General features: G+C 33.4%; 1 protein-coding gene across 1 annotated transcript in view; it reads left to right on the top strand.

Annotated features, from left to right (window-relative positions):
- pb (homeobox proposcipedia) overlaps positions 1–26,684 on the top strand; it is a 161,783-nt gene that overhangs the window by 134,920 nt on the left and 179 nt on the right. Inside the window, exons 3-4 of the mRNA XM_088236185.1 lie at positions 21,983–22,125; positions 25,205–26,647. Coding sequence (XP_088092311.1) covers positions 21,983–22,125; positions 25,205–26,647 — 1,586 coding nt within the window. The remainder of the gene's footprint in view (positions 1–21,982; positions 22,126–25,204; positions 26,648–26,684) is intronic.

Raw genomic sequence — 26,684 nt, 5'->3', positions numbered from 1 at the left:
TAAAACAGGAAGAGCATTCGATCTGAAGAGAGTATTGAAAGGTATTTAAAGAGTGGTACGTAGCACATTTTTCTCCCGCGCTCATTTATTATAAATGTGGGAGGAAGCGACTGGGGGAATTCCGTACACCCCCTGGTACTACTCTACTCCTGGCGTCGCTGGGAGGGTGGTCGTTTATGGTTGTTAGGATTTTTAAGGGTAGGTAACGCAGTCTTAACTTTTCCCCTTTGTCGTTTCATTTTCACGATTCGAGAATTTACGAAGGCATTTCTATAAATATTTACAGAATGCGTACTGCGCAATGAGGTGTATAAATGTCGCGAAAAATGCTAATGTCAACGTTTTCCGTTCATTTTACTGAAAAGCGATTTCTACATATTGCTTTATTTTTCATCGTCAAAGCGTTGAGAAAACCGCACATAAATGTTTTGTTTGGAATAAAAGAATTTTACGCAAAATGTTATTTAGATGTCGTCATACACATGTTTAAAGACGACTTGTATTTTTAAGTATGAATTTAGTTTGTACTCGTAGTTTTTAATTTATTTTTAATTTTGTATTTTTAAGAAACGTTTTCATTTTGGTGGTTTTATTATATTAGCAAAAAATAGCTTAAATTGTAATTTTAAAAATCGACGTTACGTTGACCTTAAACTAAATAATTTATAATAAATTTTGGTATGTAACTACTTACCAACTTTTCCCATCTACCAGTTTCGAGGCGTACCTGACTCTTCGTCAGGACACTCACCTAACTAACATGCAAATACTACATACCACTCGCCTTCACCATCACCCTAGTTTATATATAAATTAACGAAAAAATACATGCATTACAATGTTTTTTTCAAATCTAATTTTTCGTGCATGTTCGGACGCGGTGGGGTTTGTAGACATAAAAGGTCGGTTAGTTACATAATGTATGTTCCCGGGAATCTGTATAATTCAGGTATTCTATACAATTCCTAGGCAATGCAAAGAATAGCTGGGGCGTCCAGGCAATGTATGAAATATTATAAATATTATTGTCCGTTACATACTTTGCCTAGGTTGCCGGTAACATATACAAATATTTACTAATATTAGTTATTATCATCGTGTTTATGTTAAGCATTTTATTTATTCCTGTTTTTTAATTTTACGCACATTTAAATAGCATAACTGTAACTATTTAAATGTGCGTAAAATGATTATATTGTTTAAGTAAGGTTTCAAAAATATCAACAACAATAAAATACGTGTCATCACAATAATTGCAAATATGTATTCATACAACTTTCACAAGAATCTTAATGTGTCTATGAAGTAACTAAACATGCAAGTGCCGTTTACGACACTTGTGAAACTTTGACTGTAAAACATTTATGGTAATAAATTTGAATAAAAATATGTAGCGATTCGATCAACACTGCATCTTCCCCTAAAGATGTAAAATATGATATACAACCTCTGATGCAAGGGGTTGAAAAAATACTCGGAAAGTCGATGGGGCTCTCGTAAAATCTTATTACCCGTATTATTGAAAATCGGTTGGAAATTCGGGGAAAAATGGAAATCATAAGAAAAATTATTGGCATAAACAGAGTGAAAAATTTCACCCAGAGAAACAATGTTATTTATGAAGTGAACATATTTTTATGAGAGCTAATTTTATTTTATTTAAGTTAGCTTACATAAGATAATATTACATTGTGGGTACATTACATTTCCATATTACTACAGTAAACTTGACTCTTCGTTAAATCCTTCATATTCTTTGACAGACAAAATATTTTGTTCACGAAAATAATGCTTTTATGAAACAGCAATTTGGTATTTAATGATATTGACTTATTTAATATGAATTTAATGTTTATTCTATCTAATACTTTTGCTCTTAAAGTGAATCTTTAATGCTATCCTATTTATCAAAAATCTTTGTTCTTTATCTTTTTCTTTGCATAATAAAGAATTATGTTTTAAACTGTTTTTTTAGCGTATACTATTGAGTAATGTAATGGCTGAGATGCTTGCATCGACATGCAGATTTCGTGTTAGATTCCCAATAAGAATAAATAAAATGTACCTGGGCCGCGTTTATAAACGGCTATTTTCATCGGTATATACTGAGACGGTGTAAACTAATATCGATATTAAAGTACGAAATAGTGTATATTTGTATGAAAATTTAAAAAAAAAAGTATCTTCGTCGGTAACCGGTAATTGAACATGTATAGAAAAAAAATGTAAACATATTAAATTTTTTATACAGAAAACTTAATTTTACTTTGTAGATAAAATCGAAAATAAATTTTATCTTCCCATCATAATCGAGGCCCTGGGCCGCAAATACAAGCGCTATCTTCATCTCGATATATATCGAGACGGTATAAAGTAAAATCGATATTTGTGTACGAAAATGTGCATATTTGTATAAAATTTTTGAATATCTTCGTCGGTGGTCTGTAATTGAACATATCTAGAAAAAAAATAGTAAACACGTTGTGTTTTTCATAAAGAAAACTTAATTTTAATTTGAAGATAAAATTTAAGATAAATGTTAACTTCCCTGTAATGATTATACATTTAATATTTATATACATGTATAATCTCTAACAGTAGAGAACAATGTGCTATGAATGTTTCAGTTTGTTATGTTTGTTTATGTATGTTTCAGTTGTAATCAGTTTTTTGTTGCATCTATCTATGTAAGTAAACCCGTACCAAGATAGATGCAAGTTGTATTTGTATGGTGTGGTATCGGTACTTTAGCCTCAGGCAGCACAGCAAGAAGCGACAGCAAAGCGATCCACGGTCACATATTTTTATATTCACCTGAATGACGGCGTACCACCTCGCTATCACCGCTCACCATACCTCCCACAAGTACATAAACATATATACATATCTACAGTAAAAAAATGTACATAAATAATTCGCCATGTTACCAATAGTATTTTTGTTTATCTACACATCGCCATATCTAACTCATTTCAGACTAATGATTGAGGAGATTGCTGTCACTGTTTTAACACGTTGGATCCCGGAGTCGTGTAAACACGTGTCTAAAAAAGTGTATTTTATTGACATCTAGTGACTTTTATTAGTATTTTTTTCGCTGCTGGTAAACCACGTGAAAACACGGGACCGGGACACAACGTGTGGTTATTATAATCACGTGTTTACACGGCTCCGGGATACAAAGCACAAAAAAAGGAGTGAGGCCCTGTATATGTGCGAACATTGCAATGCGCAATGTGGCTCTCCATAAAGGCCAATGTTAGCAAAAACAGCATACAAAAATTACTTATTTAATTATTTCAAATAAACCTCAGAGATTTCAATTGATTTAACTTAGTATTTTCATAATTATGACACTTTTAAGAACCCCTTCACAAAGCATGAAATTTCACAAAAATGGGCCGGGCACAGGGTAAATTCTATGTGTATTCGGTCGGTGCTCAAAGTTCAAAGAAACCTCCATTTTATTGTATGAATAAATTGCCACGTATAATAAGCACAGTTTTAAAAGTTAGCTGAAGCCCACTCCAATTCAATAAATATGTTACGCATATTTTTTCATTGTTTGCCACGGGTATAATAAATTAATATAATAAATGAAAGTGGTGCAAGTAGAAGTTATATATAATGGTTGCGGTTGGATGCCTTCTAGCCTTTAATTCCATTAGTGAGGACCCCTTGGATAGCCTAACTTTAGAGTGGTATGAAGAGGTACATTTACTTATCGAATTCCGCTGCACCACCATTGGATTAACCCTTCGTTAGTTACATTTATCAAAGCTATACTTGGTACGTGATATACCTTAGAACAATATAAGGATTCGTATTTAGTTGATCATTTTTCATTCATTATTCCTGTTAGAATGTGGACTGCATGTTTGACTAGAATAAAACCGCTGTCTTTCCGCTTGGAAATCTTGTATTTTGCTGTACGAATTTTAACTGTGCCTACAACTTGGTATAAATATAACAATGACGACTTACTTCGCTGGAGCTAATATTAAAATCAAGGAACTTTAGTCTTGTAAGGATTTGTCGATAAATAGAGCGAGTACGCCATCGCGGTCAATGCGCTCTGAACATAGAAGCATTCGGAGCTACCATAATAAGAAACACAAATTAATAATAACTCAAGTTAGCAATACAAGAAAACTCATATTATAAAAAATCAGTTCTTAACTAGGCTTATTAAAAATTCAACCAATTCCTTTATTCGTACCTAATGTTGCAAAGGGCACTGCATTCATATCGCAGCGGATTTACACATCCTTTTTCTCGACATAACACATCACTTTTCAGCGATCATATTTCTGATTGTCTAAATTTATTACCTTTATTTACTTATCTCTGTCCAGGCGGATGAAAAATACAAGTTTGTATGTGAAATAGAACCGGAATTCTGGAGGTGTTTTTGACTCGATGTATCTTTTATTATTTTTATTTAAATCTTAAAATAGGGCACACATATCATACATATTGTTATGTGTGTTCTAATAATAACATTGCAAATATATTTAATTTATAAATTGTTTATCACATATGTCTTGACCATTATTTTAAATTTTGAAATGTTTTTTTCTTCATAAATATTTTTTTCCATTTCGTAATACTTTTTCATTGCTTTAAATAAAATTGAATTTTGTGACTTTGCCTTTTTCCTAAATGGAAGTCTAATTTTGTTCTTTTCTCTAGTATTGTGATTGTGTTCATGCTGGTTCCGATCAATTTTTTTCCAAAATTCTGTTTTTTTATTAGAGTTTATAGTTTTATGAACAAATATCATTGTATTGTAAAATATTCTTTGTTTATATGTTAATAATTTCATTTCATTTACCATCGACTTTACCCTCGTATATCTGTTTTTTTTCAAAATGATCTTATAATTGCGATATCATAAACTTTCTAAATATTAAATTTAAACATAAGTTGTGTATTTTTTTTCGCTCCTTATATTTAAGTTAGTAGTTTTTATTGTTATACAACTATGTACTGTTATCATATGTTTTCATGTAAAGCATCTCTATCGACAAGTCATATAGATTGGCTTGGTGAGTCCTGTAAAAAAAATATTTATATTTTATTTTTTTTAAAAGCGTTTTGCGTTCTGCGTTCTTATGATTTACCCAAATATTTAATTTTAAGGGGCATTTTCAACGAGTTGTAAATAACTCACTATTAGAAAATGGAATCAAGTTGGGGTAGAGTGGGATTCGAACCACGGACCTTTGGTCTGTGAGTCCGAGACACTAGCCACGGGACCACAACCCGATTTACAAAAAATGTAAATGTTTTAAAAAATAATAAAAATGTAATATTGTATGTAAATAATAAATAAATAAATAAAAATAAATGGCTACTCTTGGGTGAAAATTTAAAAAAAAAATCGAGTAGAGATAAGTCCCCCTCTTAATGTAGTGATTGGCGTCTTCACTTATCGCGACGTGAAATATTGATTATAAAGGTTGTTTAAACGGCAATTTTTCACTGTTTTTGGACTGGCAGTTGAAGCACAGGACTGATCGCGGTACCTTCGTGGAACAGGTGATTGAAATACGCCGCATTCGGTTTACCAATGCACTACCCTATGTACCACCGGTTTCGGAGAGGAGAATCACGATGGTGAATAGCTTTACCTGTGATCTTTTTTATATAACCTAAATCTACTCCCATAACATACACTCCTCCCCTAATAAATTGTCCAACAAATGCAAAACTAAGTGTTATACGCAAAATTCGTCGGAAGATAAAATGGTTATTTTCCATTAATTCAGATTGTACAATGTGCAAGCAAGGTAGTTATCAGGAAGTTAGGGGTGCCCACTTTTTAGTGGCTAATTCTGCACCAAGTTTAGAATATGGGTGGCTAAGGGCAAATATAACACACGAGGGGTGGAGCGGACATTAATCCCATTTGAATCCACACTAACAGTTAAGCTGGACACTTACACTGTATTAAGGGCCAAAACCTGACAAACCATTTCTTGACACCGGTCAACTGCATCCATGGGCAGCTCGTGCTATATTATATTTTCCACATTATTTTATTAAATTTCCTTCACAAAAACATTACTATTTTGGCGTAATGGGAATGGTCATATGAATACTTAAAGAGGGCCACCCAGGACAAGTTAGAGTGGCAAAAGAAGTACATAGCTTTGCTGCAAATGATTCCAGAGGATTGAAACCAAATACAAAGACTAAAAATGGTATTATGTGATAGAATATCTTAAGTTCAACGCAAGTAAAACAAGAAAACAATTTGAGACAAAACAGGGTTTTCGGTAATGAAGAAAATTTGGAAACGGTGAAAAATTTTAATCACCTTGGATACCGCTTAAATTTAAATTGATATCTAGATATTTAAATGATATGCAGTATAGAACAGGCAAGATCCACGTTTAAGATTAGTGTTGTCCAGTCATGATATTAATCGAATCCTTCAAATGATCGTGGTGATGTACTATGTGTTCTCTGTGCTCCTGTATGGAATGAAGGCTTGAGCTCTGAGCAAAAATGTGATAAAAAATGAAAACCTTTGGGATGTGGGTGCATTTATAGGATTGTCAAAATTTGATTAAAAGATAGAGGCTAACTGAAGACGTGATTAATAAGATGCGACGAAAAAAACCTATACAATTCAACTACAAACTAAAACATATTTATCTTTCAATGGTTTCGTCAATAAAGGATCTTGGCATTTCTTTAGATAGTAAACTCTCCTATTGTGAATAGATTAATAAATTGCTAACAAATCTCTCAAACTTCTCGGTTTATCAATAGAATGACGACGGACTTCAAAAATATTAATAGCATCAACTCTCTTTATTGCTCACTAGTTCGCCCCATCTAGAATACGCTTCTCCTATTTGGTCTCCATTTTACAGGACTCATATTGACTATATCGAGTCAGTCTAATACCGTTTTCTAAGATGAAGGGTATGGTTGCTCGGATTACAAAGGGGTAATTATTCAAATTTTAAAATAGAGCAATCTCTTAAACTGTCTTCATTGGAGAAACGTAGAACTGAGGTGGACCTTATATGCATTTTCAAAATACTTAATGCTATAAGTGGTGGCCCATCTCTGTTACAGTCAATTTATTTTCATGTTCCCAACCATGTCACCAGAAGTCGAAATCTGCTATTTATTAAATCTTCTGAGACCAACTTTTGTTTTTATGCCCCAAGGTCCAGAATGTGTAAATTAGTCCATTTGTCACACGACTTGGAATTCTTTGGGATAGATTTTCCGGCTTTTCGTAGATCTCTTCACGACTAAAGCAGTGTGGGATGAAGTTGAATTGGCATGGTTTAGCTCGAAGTCTTATGTCTTTCATTTTTATGAATATATTGGATACCATTATTGTATTGCCCTTGTTTGTTTTTGCTACATAGTTTTATGTTCTTAGTATATATATATATATATAGAGTTTTATGTTCATGGTTTTATGTGCTTAGTTTCTTGTATTCATGTTTCTTCATGTAACTGTTATAATTGGCTTAGGCAGTATATAAAATAAATATATAAATTAAGATGTAAAAATAAAAAAGACTAGTAAAAACGATTAACATCTAAAAATTTCAGTATTTTGAAAACATTATAAGATACCCAAAGAAATATCGTGGAGTAATTATCAAAACTAGATAACTTTAAAATAAAGATTTTGGAGTTTGACCACTAAAATACATCTTTATATCTTCCTACGTGAATGCTACAAATATACAATTCGTGATGCATTTCAATCATATTATGATGATTTGAATGCACAAATTATCTATTTGTAGCATCCACGGAAGAGGATACAAAACTGTGTTGTAGTGGTTAGCTAAAAAATGCTAATTCATATCCGTATTTAGAGAATAAATTCAATGTGAGAAAAGTTTAGTACATTGTACTGTCTTCACCTTCAAGATGTTCTCTGCAATATGGAATTAAAATGTACTTTCCTTTCTTTGAATTTTGTTTCCGAATACGTGACTTAGACTTGTGGCACACTTGCTGGGATATGTCTTAATAATGTCATGTAAAAGAAATAAAATAAACAAATATTATATTTTCATAAAATTCGTCAGCAAATATCGTACGGGCCGATAAGGCTTTAATGGACCGGGTACCCCGAAATGGTTGGGCAGTGGCGGTCAAGCGTAGTGTAAAGCGGGCTGGGTCAAGCGGGAAGCGGGGCGAGCTAGAGCCAAGGGTAGCGAGCGAGCCCAGGGGACCGAGTCACCCCCTACGAGGATAATATTTCAATGATTTCTCTTACTGTTAACTCTCCACACTTAATTATCTTTGATAAATGAATTGTATACAGTTTGTAAGGACATGTAAATTACAGTTAAGAGGGGCTTGCGGCAGTTAAAATTGTGACCAACCGTCACTGCGTTTAGTGTCAAAACGCCTTTTTATAGTATTTATAGTGACCGACTGCAACAAGATTTTCAGCCAAAACCAAAGCTAAATTTCGGCTTTTGTTCTAGTTTCAGCTGAAACTGAAACCGAAACTTATTTAAATAAGTTAAAAGTCATTTAAAAAACGCCCAATATTAGGTGTTTTATTGTTAAATCTTAGGACATAGAATGAGGAATAGTCCAGAAACCGCATACGCACATCAAACAGAAGGCGGCTAAACTACTTTCTTTGTAGACGTCGCTCAATACGCAATTCCGGATTTGAATTCAATTATGCCGTGTTGTGTCCTTTTAAAGTGTAGAAATACTGCTAGGATCTTAAAGAAACAGGATGGTATCACATTTCATATGTAATTAGCAAACAAATGTTTAAGTAACAAATGCATTACTTAAAAATTGAATTATTCTTCCATCTGTCAGATTGTCGAAGAAACAAAATAGAAATTTCGTTAGTGTTGCCAGGGTATTAATTTTTTCCCCCTACTTTGCTCATCTAATGCAAGAACTAATGAAAACTAGACCTCGGATTAAACAACGCCGTGGGGGATATTTGAACGACATTATCTTTAAATCGTCAAATATTATTTAACATGGTATAAAAATATTCGTTTTATGTGAAATAAAAATTGTTTTATATTTTAAGTTCAAAGTTCATAAATTCAATTACTCTTATTAAATGACTCTTTATTCTTGATTTGAGTACGGCCCATTGTTTTGCTGCAAACTGTAGCTAACTTAATACCTAATAGTCATAGAATGGTTTCCCTACGTTTGGGCTCCTCTATGGCTTGGCGCATTATTACTCTAAGAGTGTAAGCTTAGTTATTACAAAAGTTGGTGTCCAGAGTTGTTAAGCGCCCTTGAGGTGATTTTCACGAAAATAACTATACAAATAAGCTATATAATAATATTAGGTATTATTATATATCAATATTAATAATCTTCAGGCCCGATTTATTACATACTGCGTGTATGGGTATAATAAACATACGAATATATGCACGTATATTGTCCACATATATACTCATGCATTTATGAAAATATTAAATCGGAGATGAAATTAATATTAACATTTATTATTACAATTTTTCATTCTCTTACTGCACCTAATGAGGCATACGTCACTGCATCTGTACACCAATCGCAGCATATCTTGATCATTTTTGTTGCACGAAGGAAAGATGATCAGTCTTACGCTTTATGTGCCAGTCCAGGGATTATGAAATATTCTAGTGCTAAAACACCTTTTTAAATTAATTTTCACATCAACCATGTCGGGAATCGAACCCGAGACCTCTTGCATGGCAAGTAAACGCGCTGACTACTACACTACGAGGCCAAAATTAATATAAACATGTATTATTACAATAGAGACGAAGAACATTTTAGATAAAGAAATGTGGAAGTCAAAGCATCACCGGGCTTAAAAAAACATGTCATCGGCTGTTTTCGGTAGCCATTTTAAACACTGAATAACATTCACAAGCCTGCCTATGTTTAAGCATCCATACTTCTTCAATACTTTACAAAAACCAACAGATGGAGGAACGAAGAAAGAGGAGGGGAGGCGGAAAAGAATTTTGATTTTTAAAAATATATATAATTATTATTATTAATAACAATAATGATAATAATACACCAGAAGCTATTGAGCTGATGCGTGTATATCAAGTGTACATGGTTATTATAAATTGATGTGTGCATCTAGGCGGTTTTTTAACAAATTAACTAAACTAGCAACAATCACTTTCTCGGGAAGGCCATTCCATTTCTCCACAACTCGGTTTGTCAGGAAGTTCTTCCTGGGGTTGGATGAGAAGGAGGTAGTGTTGAGTTTCAATGAATGCCCTCTGAGATGGCGGTTTTCATTCACAGTGAACATTGATTTCAACTTGGGTACATTATATTGCTCAGTTGAGATTTCGAAGAACGTTTTAATCAAGTCACCACGCTGCCTCCGCTCTTCCGGTGAACTAATCCCAAGCTGCCTTAAGCGGTCCTCGTATGATTTATTTCTTAGAAAAACTACCATTTTAGTTGCTTTTCTCTGGATTTTCTCCACAACTTTAAAAATTGTTAAAATTTAAAAATTATAAAAACATTATTGAAAATATAAATTGGTTAGAGAAACATCGTGGAATTGTAAAATATTATCTCAAATAGAGGTTATGAGGCATCATAAAACAAATGTCAAACCATGACGTATTATTAAATATACAAGAGTGAAATAAATAGCTTTTAATTTCATTGGTATAGCTTCTAGCTAAGCTTTCTAGCCATCCTTTTCACAAAATCAACAAAAAAAAGTTGGGCCTAAAACACCGTGAATCAAACACGAATGTTTGCATGTGAATCGTGATTTGCTATTTCTATTTTTGAATAGAATAGTTGAAGGCAACGCAGTATTTGCTAAATCTAAGATGCGGTTAGTAAGAAAATAACGTGCCTATTTATCATACGTCAGTGGTGTTAAAAGAATAAATGAAAATTGTAAATGTATCTCATTTAGCGTTCACATGTTTTTGACTATTTTTCTCCGCGCGGCGCAACGGTAGTCCCCTTTTTACAGAACACATCAATCATTATTCGTTTGTATCCAGACGAATCCGTCTGTCACCAGCCAGTGCCCTGTGACCGGTTTCTCAGTAAAATGCTGCGTGTATTTCTTGCTGCGTGTTATATGTGGGTACATATTTGAGTTTCACTCAGCATCCTTGTTCAAATATTTTCGAAATGTCGCGCAATAAAAACACCATTCGAGTTCTGTTATGGCGATGATTGATACGGAAATCCTCCGCGTTTATTTTATACTCGTTAAAGTTGGCGGTTCAAGTCTTGATTGGGACATGAGAAACATGTTTTTTGAAAAATTAAATAAATAGGGTTCGTAGCGTGTTTCTTTTTATTTTTTTTATTTTATTTAAACGACTTGTAGGCTTTTACATGTTTTACATATATTTATATAAAAAGAACAGACATTTGTATTACACAAAAGTAGCAAAAAAATTCAAATGAAGTAATAAAAATAAGAAAATAAAAATATACAAAAACTTATCCTACATATAGTACATACAGACATATATTCCAGTAGAGAGAACAGAAGTTCATTTTTTCCTATCGGTTATATTGAAAGAAACTTAAAATTAGACGAATGTAGAAAAACAATAATTAAGAATACAGATATAAGTCAATAAAAAGTATTCAATATAAAACAACAAAGTATTATTTAAGTATTTAAATTTGGAGATAATAAATTGATACACTGCCTTTTAAAATTCAAAAGTGTTGTGTTAAATATATCTATATCAACAATATTTTGAGTTTGTCCAAACATTTGTAGACAAGGACTGGATTCAACTCCCTGGAGAGCTGTTAACTTGCTAACTGCTTCCCTAATCGAAAATCTCACCGCACGCTCTTGTAGTACAGATAACCCCCCCCGTTGATCGCGACCCCGGCTAGTGCGGATTCGTTATCACGCGTTATTTTTGTTACTTTAGAAACACCGTCTTGTGTTTCGTTCAACTAAAGTTCCAGAATGTATATTATAATTTATTTCTTTATTTATACTTAAACATTGTTTGTATTCTTTTTTTTATACAGAATAATGTTCCCTCACTTGGGGTGTCCCGTGCCGAGGGAAACATTTTACAACATGTAAAACATGCTTAAGACTAGCTATTTAACAAAGTTAACATAATAATAACTATAAAAAACGTAATCAATCCAATTCACCTAATTATAATTAACATAATAAACTATAAAAAAACAAACATTTTCATAAAAAACATAACCAATTTATTTGGACCTATTTAAAAAATTTCTCAAACAGCGCATACATTTTACCTATTTGGCTTGATCCACTCATCGATCCGTGCGCAACCCACCTCCACTATCCATTTCTTAATAACAATTTTATATTTTGAGAACTTACTAAATGTCCGTGGATAACGGAAGTAGATTGTACACTTTAACCGAGTAGTAGGTCAATCCTCTTTGACCGAAGGTTGTATTTATTTTTTTCTTTTTTTGCAGCATCAGAGTGGAGTATCTAGTAACTATTTGTAACGGAAGGTAGAGAATAATGTTTACGTGCGCATAGTAACAAAGTTTTTACATAAAGTTGTTTTATAGATTTGACATTAAGATTTTCAAATATACCGAGGGAGCTAATTCTGATTGGGACTCTTAAGATAATTTTTAATAAAGCTTTTTGTGCAATTACTACTTGCTTGATCAGTGTGTCATTTGCACATCACCATCCAATTATCCCATATTCTCAAACTGATTGAGTTATTGCGTAATATATTTTTACAAGTTCTTTTTGGCTAATTATATATCTTATAGTTTTAAAAAAGTAAATTGTTGGGAAGCAGTGTTTTACGCGCAGCGGTCAGTAAATGTAAAGCAGGGGAAAAAGGGCAACATAAAGCTTTGAATTAACAGTAAGCTGGCATGGACAGTTAATCTTTTTTACTCTACTGCGCGTTTTGCGCGGCAATGTTACGGCATGACGCGACAATGCTCATTTTAGAACATAATTTGAACATATCGTATATAGCGTCATCTCTTTTTAATTATACTTCAGTGGTTACGACCCGTCATTGGCTGGTTTAAGTTGCGACTTTACACACTGAGTAACATTTAGTTCAAAAACCAAGTACAAATCGATATCTCTGTAAACATAACAATAACAGTTATATTTTACGTAAGTCAGATCATCTAATCGTAAAAAAACAAATCAGGTAATAAAATTTATTTTTTAGTCACATCCACAAAAAAACAAGAAGTAATCCAATGCGTTAATTTTAATTCAAAACATTTAATTATTTTGCTGAAAACTTACAAAGCATTAATTGTTTATGGATACATTGGGTATTTGGTTATCTCAAAACAGATTTTTAAAATCAAACGAAACGAAAACAGCCGCTTTTTCTGCTAAACTCACTCGAAGAAAACAATATAATCAAAAATTTAAATTGGTTTTCCCAGAAATGACATAGGACGCTTTATAAGAAAGTAATTTAATTAATTTCTCCAAATAGACGCAAGAAGCTGTCACTCTTGAAAATATTGATCAGGGGACAGACAGAAACTCAATAACGTTCTTCCTACATTTACCTATAGCTATATTAAAAATTCCCACTCAGTGATTGTAACCGTTTTGCGTGGCTCTTTATGAAAATGTCCATTTTCATATTTCGTCGTATTTTTCTGTGGCAAACAAATGGAATTACCTTCGAAATTGGGGTCGAGATGAAAATTACGGTTAACTTTATTTAATTTCATTGCATGCTAATCATTTTAGCATAATACGTGAAGAGTTATTGCTAACGCTAATCTTTCGCATTTGCATTACTGCTAGCTGTTTCATATCATCATGTCCCTATCTACACCCTGTAGTGGACATTGGTGAAATGTGTGAATTTTATTAATTTAAATAATTGTCATTTATAAATTTGGCAGCCTCCGTGGTATAATGAATATGACGCTTGCCTCACGCAATGACGTTTCCGGGTTCAAAACAAAAAATAAAATAGGATTTTTCTGAAACCTGAAGTGTTTTCTGCTGTAATTTAACACTGTAATTCAGCCTCTTGGTCTGTTGTAATAAAATTTTTTTCATATTTTTTTTACATGCGTTGATGATAATATTTATTCATTTACGGTTAAAGGGCTTTTACATATATAAGAGAATACAATTAAAAATGAAATATATAAATATATATAAAACAAATGAAAATAATAGAAACTATTTTTTTTAAGTTTTAAGAATAATTGAACAACGTTATGCAGAAAGCAGCCAGTCCACAGTTCACAAGAAAGTGTTTTCGGAAGCCTTCGGAATTGGAATTGGGAACTTTCTAAAAATTATGTACATATCTACGTTTGCTCTGGCGATCGCGTAACGCTTTGTCACAAAATATTTCGCATTCATTAAAATTAGCAATAATGTTAAGCATTAACTAACGCTATCGAAAAAATATTACCCATTCACAATGTTAATGCTAATTGTGCTATTTGCTGAGTCACCCCTAATTGTATATTTTAAAGACTATGAATGCGAGGGTTGTTTTTGAAAATGTTAAGAAGATTGTTTTGTGTACTAGTTTTCACTGGTAAACTTATCTAAAGCTTCAAATTCTGATATTTATTAGGAAAAGAGAAATACTCTAATTAAAAATTGTTTTTCCTCGTTGGAAACCTTATCAAAGCAAAACCCTGGATTACAATACTAAATCCGTTTCGATAGATAAAGTCGACTCGTTTTTCTTGTTGGATTATAAAAGTACCTACCAACTTTACTAAATTTCAATTTTCTTTCTTTTATAAATAATAAAAATAAAATTTAAAAATATTTACAGAATTAATATTCATTCATTTATTTATTTTGTTTTACAGAAACAAACAGTAACAAGATTAAATTAGGTACATTATAAAGGTAAAGTTGAAAGTTAGACCGGCAAAGTTTCTAAATATGGTACATTCTTAAATGTGTACGTGCGTGTGTATTTGTATAGGAGTAAGTGTCTAGGTGTGTGTAAGCATATGCATCATTAATAAACAAGTGGGAGCGTATTGCAGCCAGATAGAATGAGTCAAAATTTATTTTCAAATACATTAAGGGGCATGTTAAATATATCAATAGAGTATATATTAAAAAAAACATTATTTTATTTACAAGAACGATATAGAAAAGAGTGTTGTGCATTGTTAGAGCTACAGACTAGCAGATGGAATAAATATTAAGTATAAAGTTGTCTTACAATTTTGCAAGTTCAATAAGGAAGTTTAGTGGTATTTAAATTGTTTTCTTTTGTTAATAGACTATCAATCTAAGTTAATTAAAAAAAACATTTTTATGTATCGTATTATCAACGCTGTGGTTTTTTCAGTGTTTTGTTATTTTGAAATTACTCCGCCTGTGTCGTCACAAGTTCACGAGTTCTGATGAGTAGTAATCACAACACTCCTATCATTGATTGGATCGGAAAAAATTGTAACGTAGTCCAAAGTAGATTTTTTTCCGTACATTTTTGAGAAATTTCGCCGTATCTAGGCAAAATATTCTCTCGTATTATTTTGTAAACTTAAGATTTATAACATTGATTTCATTTCTTCTCTCTCGAGGCCAATCATCCATAATACTTTTCTTAGCAGACTATGCTTAAATAATAATTAAAATTAAAATAAATATTATAAATTATGTTTAAGAAGCAAATACCCTTTGTATTAGTGTACCTTTATAACACCGAGGCGTTGTTTAAGGGTTCCTGGTCTGACGTATTGTCCAAATTAACAACATAAAATTTTCTGTTTCATTTGAAATAATTTTGTTATTTTGGTCAAATAATAATAAAAATGAAAATAAAGAAATTCGAATAAAAGTAAAATATTCATGCCAATAGGGAAATATCACATACTACGAATACAGAATAAAATATATGAAACGGATTTAGATTAATTTATTTTATTTTCAAAATCAATATGGATATTGTGGAGAAATGTTTTCATACATAAATGTGTAAAAGAAATAAAATAAAAATACGTTCGTAGAAAAACGCGACGTGTTTGGCCTTGGTTGTTGTGGCGCCAAGATTCGTGATAATGTTCTTAACAAAATTCAATGGCTAGGAACAAATAAACATAAATCGCAACGAGTTAGGGGCGTGGCCAAAAATTTTTTACTTGAGAGTATTTTATAGACTTTTGTAACATTAAAAATTAAATAAAAACTTAATATTTACCTATTACATGTATAAATTAACATAAAACGTTGTATAATGTCGGTCTCCTGGCGTAATGGTCAGCGCCTTCGTCTACCATGCAAGAGGTCTCGGGTTCGATTCCCGACATGATTTAGATGAAATATTTATTTTAAATGATGTTTTTACACTGGAAGATTTCATAATCCCTGGACTGGTACCTAAAGCGTAAGACTGATCATCTTATCTTCATGTGACAAAAAATGATCGAGATACGCTGCGATTGGTGTACCAATGCATTGCCCTATGCACGATTAGGTGCGGAGAGGAAATGGTGGTGACATAACATACAAAGTCACCTCTATCACAACACGGACTATCTCTTCGTTCTAGTAACGAGAGAACCCTTTTAATACCCCTTCATCGCTCTAATTTTCTTGCCTCCTCTTTCACAGTAGTAGCTGCTTGATTGTGGAATAATCTACCGACTAATGTTAGAGACGCCCCTTCTTTATTTACATTTAAGTCAAGATTGAAATGTCACTTTCTAAGTATTTAAATTGTTCCTTTATCCTTCTTCTTTCCATCCTATCCCCTTTCCTCTCTTCATAGTATAGTTTTATATTTTTGTGTATTTTTATTTTCTTAATCTTTGTTTTTAATTTTTGTATAAAATTGTAAGATTCAATATGTCCATGTACCTGTAATTTTCTCAAACTGAACGGTTTGGGTAGGTAGGAAGAAATTGCCTTAAGGCAATATGCCCGCCCTAATATGTATATAAACTGTATATGTATAAAAAGTGTTAAATAAATAAATAGTATATTTATAAATATCATATGTACGTCTTCTTCTTCTTTAGCCTTGTTCTCTCCACTGCTGGATAAACGCCTCTTCCATACGTCTTCATTTCTTCCTATCACCCGCTTTCATCATCCATGTTTTACCGGTTATCGAGGCAATGTCATCAAGCCATCTTTTCTGTGGCCTTCCAACACTTCTTTTGTTCGCCCATGGTCTCCAATTTATTATTATGGATGTCCATCTGCCATCATTTTGACTGGCCAAGTGTCCTGCTCACTGCCATTTTAATATACGTTTGTAAAAACATTATATTGTACGTAAATAGACATATAAATATAATATGTAAATATTTGAACCGTACATAATATGAAGGATGGATGTCATTATTGATGTGTTTTTAAATAATAATGGCATCTGACGATAGTTCATATGATCTACATTTCTGTTGAATACATTTTGACGAAAAGGGTGTACTTTCCGAGATACCTCAGCAAGAAAAAAAATACATACAGGGGATAAAGGATGGGTGACAGTTAAAAATTGAAAATAAATCGAAAATTTACGTTTATGTAAAAAAAAAAAAACTTTAAAATAAGGTCTTCATCCACTCATGTCTTTTTATTAAATATAATTTTAAATGAAACTATTTATTACACACATATGAGAAAAAACCATAGATATTCTTTTAAATAATTGGAAAATTCTAAAAGATAGTTAATACGTAACTGCATAATTATTTATTTCTGTACAGTCCATTTTAATTATAAATAAACTTTTTCTACGCATGCGTGACAAAAAGTTTTTAAATAAATGTGTGTGCGTGCTTACACAAGCATGTCTACTTGGTTTACCGACAGGCACTAACACATCATAGGCTTATTAAACATTCAAACGCACTGTAAGTGTTAATTATTATATATAGTCGAATATATTGTATTATATTTACAACTACAATATTTTTTGTTTTTTTTTAAATTTTAGCAAAGATAATATCTACTTTTCAAAAATATTGGCATCCCTCAATACTTGGCTTATTTTTAATGGCAACATTGTGACAGGGTTGGTTGGGCAGACACAGGGGCAGGGGTGGGGGGTAAGGTGGTTTGATTGACAGCCTCCTCATCAGTATTCCCGACCCGCCATTGGCCAGACACGAGCTGTCAATCAAAGACCCTGCCTACCCTCTTTAGGGTTCCGGGACCCTGGTTAGGGGGTGAGAAATATAAAAATACAACTGAAATTTAAAATAGACCGCCATTAACATAATACTTTACATAAAGTACACGACTCAATGCGTTATGCACAAAAATTGTATGGCATTTTGTGCCACATTCATCTTATTTTATTTGTTAAATTTTGTAATACTTTTAACAAGTTAAACTCTTTGTCCAGGTGAATGAAGAACACAGTTTTATGTTTTAAATAGAACCAGAGCCTGTTTTATTTTGGGAAGTTAACATTTTATCTTCGATTCTGTCTACAAAGTCAAATAAGTTTTATGTATGAAAAATAGAAAATTTTTTTTTTTTTTAAACATGTTGGGTAAATTACCGACGAAAATACTTTAAATTTTTATTTAAATATTCATATTTTCGTACATAAATATCGATTTTACTTTATACCGTCTCGATATATACCGATGAAAAAAGCGTTTGTAATTGCGGCCTTGGGTCCCGATTACAATGGGAAGTTAACATTTATCTTCAATTAAATCTACAAAGTAAAATTAAGTTTTCTGTATGAAAGGCAGAATATGCATATAATTTTTTCTTCTAAACATGTTCAATTATAAGTTACCGACGAAGATACTTTAAATGTTCATGCAAATATACTCATTTTTCATCACTCTCGGGAAAAAATCTGTAAAAAAAAAATTGTGTGGAAATCGGTCCTCCCCGTAGTGTAGTGGATAACGCGTTCGCCCATCATACTTGACGTCCTGGGTTAAATTCCTGCCAAGACGGACGTGAAATAATGGTTTTAAAAATTCAGAATGATCCATCCAGAGTGAAAAAAAATCGATCAAAGTTTTTATTATTTAAAAAAGGTAAAACGTTTTCCTATGATTTACCCAAACGTATTCATTTTCATCGAGTCACGGAAGGGCAGGTTTCGAATCTCGGACCTCCGGGTATAAAGTCTATTCGTCATCTGAGTATATTTACGATCGTAGTCATGAACCCTTTCAGATTTTATGCAAATATTTCTTATTCTGAACCTATGTGCCTACCTACTAAACGTAGAAAAAATTAAAGCTGTTTCTTTAAAGAAAAACTAGTCATAATATTAATATATTCATTCATAAATAAAACTGCTTCGTGAAACTATTTTTAAAAATAACAGTATTTTTGTGAAACTGCATGCTGCTCTAACATGTTATTTAGAAACTGTTTCGCGAATCAGTTAAATTTTTAAGACCGTAACTGTTGCTGCTTTTCAAAAATAACTACGCTCATCTTTACAACCTAATATTTTTTTAATACCCTTTTTTAAAATATTTTTTTCTTTTTTTATGATTTACACATATGTTTAAATTACGGGGCCATTTTCAACGAGTTGTTAATAACCCTGTATTAGAAAATGGCAATCAAGTTGGGGTAGAGTGGGGTTCGAACCCCGGACCTCTGATCCGTGAATCCCTAACACTAGCCCCGGGACCATAAACCAATTCTTCTTATCTTAACTATTCTTCATCAATAAACTATTTAAGGATCGTTTGTAATTAACACTTGATCTCAATCTGATAATTAATCGTCTAAGTTTATTAAAAATGTATCGTTGACTATTTTTCTTTTTCTTCTGTATTTCAAAAACAATTAAAAAAATTATTGAGTTATATTGTTCATCAATTATACGTGATCATTATAATGAGAACATCAAATTTCAATGGCCATGTCTACTCCGTTGACTCAGCGGTCAGCTATTCGCTCCCTAATCTGTACCATTGATTACATATATCATAGTAAGACTTAAATCTGTAAATCATAATAATATAAGACAATTAAATCATATAATCGGCATTTATTTTAAGTTTGAAGTATATTACATTTCGCCTGGCGCCTATCGAACATGTACAAACTTGATCAGCAAACCGCACCTGTAATGAACGCAATTCGCCCGAATATTTGGTTCGGTAAACGCGAAACCAAATAATGTTCGTATTCGTTTCGGTTCAAAAAATCCGTATTCGGCGCATCTCTAGTTCAAATGTTTTCCGTCTTTGTTGTAGTAATATCTATCAATCTGGCACCAGGTACGTACTCGCTAATTTTCAATCAAAACCAAGAACTGAAATCTGAAGTGCGAATCGTAAAGCTGTAGGATAAGTTTCAGGCGGGGGTAGTTAGGGATGAGTGAGAGTGGGGGTAGATTGGAATTAGGGTGGGGCATGGAGGTTTTAGTGGGAAGAGGTTCAGATATTAAATTTCACCTGGCTAGGCGTCAGTTGGTGACAGTACTTTGTCACTTCTGTACCTAATCGCTTTTAGTCTGCAGATAAAACTTTATATTCACAAATAAAAAAGAATTACCCTTGCAGGGATAACATGCTTATTTTATTTATTTGTGATTCATATCTCAACAGAGACGAATATCTAGCGAAGATAATATTAAATTTATTGCAACCATTTTCTCAGATAACCATTATAATTATAATTGTATTCAATACAGGCCGTCTGCATGAGTAAAGGGGATTTCTTCCAGTTTTAGTTTTTGTTTGTTTATTTGTTATATTTATTTTGTTTTATTTTTCCAAAATACAGTAAATCACAATTTTTCTACACTATAATATTATCAACAAAAAAATACGTCCTAAAATTAATGAAGAGACCTTAATTTGGAAAAAAAATACTGAACTGAGTGTGGGCCATTCCTTTTTTAAATATTTTTATTACTGTATAGTTATGGTACATAAATATAATATGATACAATAAGTCTACAAGGAAACTTATTTGTACAGAAATAGAAAAGGTAGATCATAAGCAAAAGGAAAAATCAGTCAAATTTTATTACTTTAATTTTATTTTATTCCAAAAAATAAAAGCAACAGAAAACAGGAAAATCAAGAATAGGCAGAATGGGCAAACTCCTACGCATGACTAAAAAATTCGTTGAAAATGACCACCAAAATTTAAATATTGAGTAAATTGTAAGAACGCTAATATTTTTATTTTTTTAAAATAAAATAATATAATATATACATGAATAACTAATAAAATGTTAACATAAATTGAAATAATGCGGTGGTCTATTGGATATTAATTTTTGATGAATATATTTAAGTAACTTGGTTTAAAATATAAGGAAAACTAATTATTTGGTCATATAAGGCACAGTCCATTAATATTTTCATGACATTTGCTCATGTGTGCGTATCAGAAAGTTTAAAAATAAAATATTCTATTTTGCTTGGGTATTAACACAAGCGTAAATTGTATGTTTACTTGGTTCACCGACAGGCGCTAACACAGTGGGGAATTTCAGTGGTTTTCTTATTTTTTTTAAATTTGTTCATTTACCATCAAACTAAAAGATTTTATTTTTAAATATTTTAAGGTATTGCGCTTCATTTTTTTTAGTTTTATGATTTTGAAATTACTCCGCCTGTGAGGTTGTAAGTTCTCTACGGTGAGCTGTTCTGTTTGGTGGGTTATCTTCCCGGTAACCGGGTATGTATCACAACACCCTGCCATTGGTTGATTTCGAAAAACTAGTGACGTCGTTTAAAGTAGTTCATTTTTATCAAAATTATTACATTTTAGAGAAACTTTGCCGTATGCTCTAATTTTTACCGCGCTTAAGAAAATTTCCTCATTGGAGGATATAGATGACAGACCATTTTGATGATTTGAGCATTGTTTTTCTATCACTTTCTCGCAAATGCCTCCCCAATACTGCGCAAAAAGGAAAACTGCACGTCGGATTGGTTATGCCTGACTATAATCGACGTTTCGTTATCCCGTTTTAGAACTTTTTTTTATTCATTAAAAATATTTTATTCTTTTTTTTTTTAAATTTTCGTCAGTGAAATATTTATTAAACATTGTTTAATTTCTTTCTTTCAGAGAATGGACTTCCTCGTCGTCTCAGAACTGCCTACACCAACACTCAACTCCTGGAACTGGAGAAGGAGTTCCATTTCAACAAGTATCTGTGCAGACCACGGAGGATAGAGATTGCCGCTTCCTTGGACCTGACTGAGAGACAGGTAGATAAAAAAAAAACATTCATACTATGGGTATTTAAGTTGTGAAATATATCTCAATTTATTGCAGCAGAGAGGAAAAACATTTTTGAGAAGGAAATGTGGAAGTCTAGGCATTTACAGGGCTTATTTTTTTTTTATTTTTTTTTTTATTTATTTCTTAAGGTAGCTTATATTAAAACTAATATAAACTATTATGTACATTTACATCATCTATATATATTTACATTTCCTTACAGTAACTTATACATTTATTTTTAAATTCTTTCAGACACTTTTCATTCTTCATACATTCAGGCATCTCATCATACATTTTTAAACCCTTATACATCAAACAATTTTGCGACTCAGCTCTTTTCAATAATGGTAGTCTTATTTTATCCTTTTGTCTAGTAGCATATTCATGACAATTTTTGTTTAAGACAACTTTATCCTTAAAATATTTATTAAATTTTATAATATTTAAAATATTAAATAAAATATTATTATGATCAGTTTATTTTATTTGTTTCGAATACTAACAGATGTACAGTTTAAACTAATAAAAATAAAAACTTTAAAAAATGTATACATAGTAGTGACTGCCATCCAATTATATGTATTCACTAAATTATACTGCAATAAAGCGACGACGGCTTAAAGTTTAAACTTTATAAATAATATATTATTTACCATGCATAAAAAAAAATCTGGATAAAACAAGGAGATGGTGGGTAGGAAATTGATAAGAAGTGGTAAAGGATGATTAAAGGAAAGTAGGAGTGGAAAATTTCATTTGGTTTAATGATTAAGAACAAGAAAAGAGACAAAACGTCTGTTCTCTGTTATTCTGAATCAAGCCTATTAGTTCTCTTCTGTATCTATTATATGAAGTAATAAATATATAGACTTCTTATTCGTGTTAAAATTGCTTCACATATACGAGGGATCGTAGAATGTGTTCGATGATTCGTTTTAATATTACGAATATAGAAAATATCAGAGAGTCTAATTGGTCTGGAGAGAACACGATAAGCAAGTAGCTAAATTATTTCTGGGGAATTAAGTGGCCACTTTACACACTGGAGAACATTCACAAAATAACTCCCTATGGAAGAAATCCAACATACTCAAAACATTGTTGAGTAAAATATATACTTATGTAGACCTTGGCTGCGTCCTTGCACCGTTCTTATTCATCATATTTTTTATTTATTTATTTAACTTTTTGTACATAATGTTATTTGTACATTGGCGGGCTTATTGCCAAATGGCAATTTCTTCCAACCAACCAATAAAATAAAAGTTTTATTTTTATAATTCAAGTTACAGAACATATTCAATAGAAAAAAAAAAAAAAGATTAAAAAGTGAAAAATATATAAAAATAGAAATAAACGTATTTGTTTATAAATTACCTTAAATCAAAACCATTACTCAATGGGAAAAAGGAAAAAAGCGGAAAGAGGAAAAAGGAAAGGAGGAGAGATTAAGGAAGAGAAAGGAGATGTTTCTTCAGACGTGATTTAAACAGAGATAATGTAGTAACATCTTTGATGGTGGATGGGAGATGATTCCACAGTCGAGCCGCATGGACACTATATGAGTTAGAGAAGAAAGAGGAATTGTGTATGGGTATTAAGAGAGTGCCTTGAGAATGAGAACGAAGAGGTAAACCATGAACTGATAAGCGTTGAAATTTTTCACGCAGGTATATAAGAGCGTTAGGACTATGAAGTACATTGAACAGAAGTGAGAGGGAGTGATAGTCTCTCCGCCGTCTAATTTTGAGCCATTTCAGTTGCCTACGATAATCAGAAATGTGGTCATATTTCCTAAGACCAAAAATGTACCTTATGCATGTATTTTGAAGTCGTTCAAGTTTATCGAGTTGCTCACAGCTTAAATCAGTCATGGAAACATCAGCGTAATCTAGAATGGGTATATTGATGGATTTTATCTTATACAAATGCAGTGCGGGATGAAGGTGGCTTGGCATGGTTTAGCTAGAAGTATTGTATGTTAATCGTGTTTATGAATATATTGTATACCATTATTTTATTGCCCTTGTTTGTCTTTGCGATACAGATACATGTTATTTTTGTTTACTTTCTTGTACACATTATGTTTTTTCATATAAATGTTGTAATTGGCTAATAAATAAATAAATATATATTCCACCTGATCGAGACAAAAAAATAAGCTCACCCCTAAAGTTGTGCGTATTGGAGTACGCAGACGATGCGGTTCTTCTTGAAAAGTAGGTTAGTGATCTTCAGGAAATTGTTGATAAACTGAAAGAAAACTGTGCTCGTCTAAATCCTAATATAAAAATAAAAAGACTCAAACTATATTTAACAAATCCTGTTCTGACCCTGATCAACCTCTTTTTAATATTGTGCAGAGGACCGAGAAAGTTAACAGCTTTAAATACTCGGAAGTTCACATAGCAGAAGATGGAAGTAACCCGCCTAGGAATTGCTCGAACAACTTTTAACATGATGCATGTTGTCTGGAACACTAGTCTATACTTGGTCAAAACGAAATGCCAATTACTCAACTCTTGTATAATGCCAGTGCTCCTATCTTGGCACCTTACTAAAGCTCAAAACACCAAACTTCTGGGTTTTAAGAGTTAGTGCTTGAAGAGAATATTAGATATATGATGGCTCGATTTCATAATTAACATTAAACTTCCCACAACGAGCGTCTTGAGGATTTGGAGAACCAAAATCCAAGATATCTTTCCTTTACACCTGCCGGCTCCCGCCGTCCCGGGAGGCCGTCGATCGCGATCTTTCGACTTCAACTAAAGGACGCGGGATTGACTTGGAAGGATGAAAGAGTGCAGGCAGGCAATAGGGTCAAATGGAGGCGTCTGGTGATCCAAATACTTCATTTAGGATCGAATATGGAAAATAACAAGAGAAGAAGAAGACCTTGAGCAACTCAATATTATACTAACAAATAAAAAATAAAAATATTTTTCATTCCATTGAGAACTTATTTGTTTAGATATCCTATAAGTTTATAAAATATTAGATTAGGGTTTACGTAAGAACAATGTACAAATTTTTTCTTAAATGTATTTTTTTTAATTTCAGGTGAAAGTTTGGTTTCAAAATCGGCGGATGAAACATAAAAGGCAGACAATTACTAAGGGAGATGACGGAGACGATAAAGACTCCACCACTTCAGAAGGAGGAAAGAGTTCCAAGATGTCTTCTGATAAGTTTATGGATGATGATGGACCGAGCAGTAAAAAGAGCTGCCAAGGATGTGAAATGCCGCCAGCAGGGTTACTAGGACCAAACGAAGAACTTCCAGACCTCAATGCTTCCAGGGGCAATAACAACAATACACCTAGTGCGACCAATAACAATAACACAAGTTTTAATACCAATAGTAATGGTGCTTCTAGCGTGACAAGCTCAGGGTCATTCGATAAACTCGGGGGAGAAGAGGACTCGAGATCCAACGAGTCCAGCGGCCTCCACCTCGCGAGTCCTCGCTTGCCCGGCAGTAAAAAGGTTAAAACCGAAAATCGAAGAAATTCTCCAAACCTGGATAGTGTTGGAATATGTAAAACATCTCCGAGTTCGGGGAAAGAAGGACAAACGTCTATGGCAGGACTACAGGATAGTATTGCAGCTAGCAAAGGACTGTCGTCGATGAGTCTAACTCCCTCATCTACCCCAGGAACTCCGTCCACGATGCACCCTAGCCCCCTCGGTGCTCCACCAGGAGCGCTCTATCCTCGACCGTCACCCCCGGCAGCTGCTACCAACGCAGCGTCCGCTGTCGCCATCACACAAAACGTCCCCAACGCCATACCCCCCTACATCATCAGAGGCGCTCACCTCAACAATCTTCCAAACAATTATCCGGGGAGCCACCCCGACTATCGGAACGACGTGGCCGCCCCGGTTTTAGGCCGCGGTATAAGTAAGCAATCGCAGGCGCAACAATTCCAGCAGATGCATCAAAACTACGCCCACGAAATTTACCACACAGGTCAGCAGGGAGTGGCAACAATGGATCCGCACCATTTCTCTAGAGTCCCGTCACACGGGAGAAGCCACGAGGCAGTGCCGCGAGGAATCCCGCGAGGCAGCGCGAGGCATAATTATTCGGGGTCTTTGAACCAGCCTTACCACCAACAAAACTTTAATTACAATAATTACAAAAACTCGATCCATCACGAGCAAGGCTCGTACCACCACAACGCCTCTAATTACGCGCAAGTGCAAGCGTATGCCGCGGAACACGGAGCGTATCATCCGAACAGCCATTTCGGGTACCACTACCCGGGGGAGATGAGCCACGCCATGAGCGCGGCAGGGCCGGCGCAGGGTGAGGCCGCGAGCGTCGTACCGCCGTACTACAACTCCGACCCCTCGCAACACAAGGGCGCCCACAACGTGGAGTACCCCAGCAAGCACGGGTACTACGAGAGTGCCGCCTACAGCCACTCCGCGGCGCACCACGCCGACGCGGCCCCCGCCAACGCCGGCGTCTACGGCAATAGCACAAACGAGACGTTCTCCGCCGCCAACCCGGGAGCTAACCACGTGACCAGCGTCA

This window comes from Micrasema longulum, unplaced genomic scaffold, assembly GCF_059751315.1.
Source record: "Micrasema longulum isolate JH-2025_06_02 unplaced genomic scaffold, ASM5975131v1 h1tg001520l, whole genome shotgun sequence".
Taxonomy (NCBI): domain Eukaryota; kingdom Metazoa; phylum Arthropoda; class Insecta; order Trichoptera; family Brachycentridae; genus Micrasema; species Micrasema longulum.
Note: the sequence above shows the minus strand (reverse complement) of the source record. Positions and strands in the feature narration are given on the sequence as shown.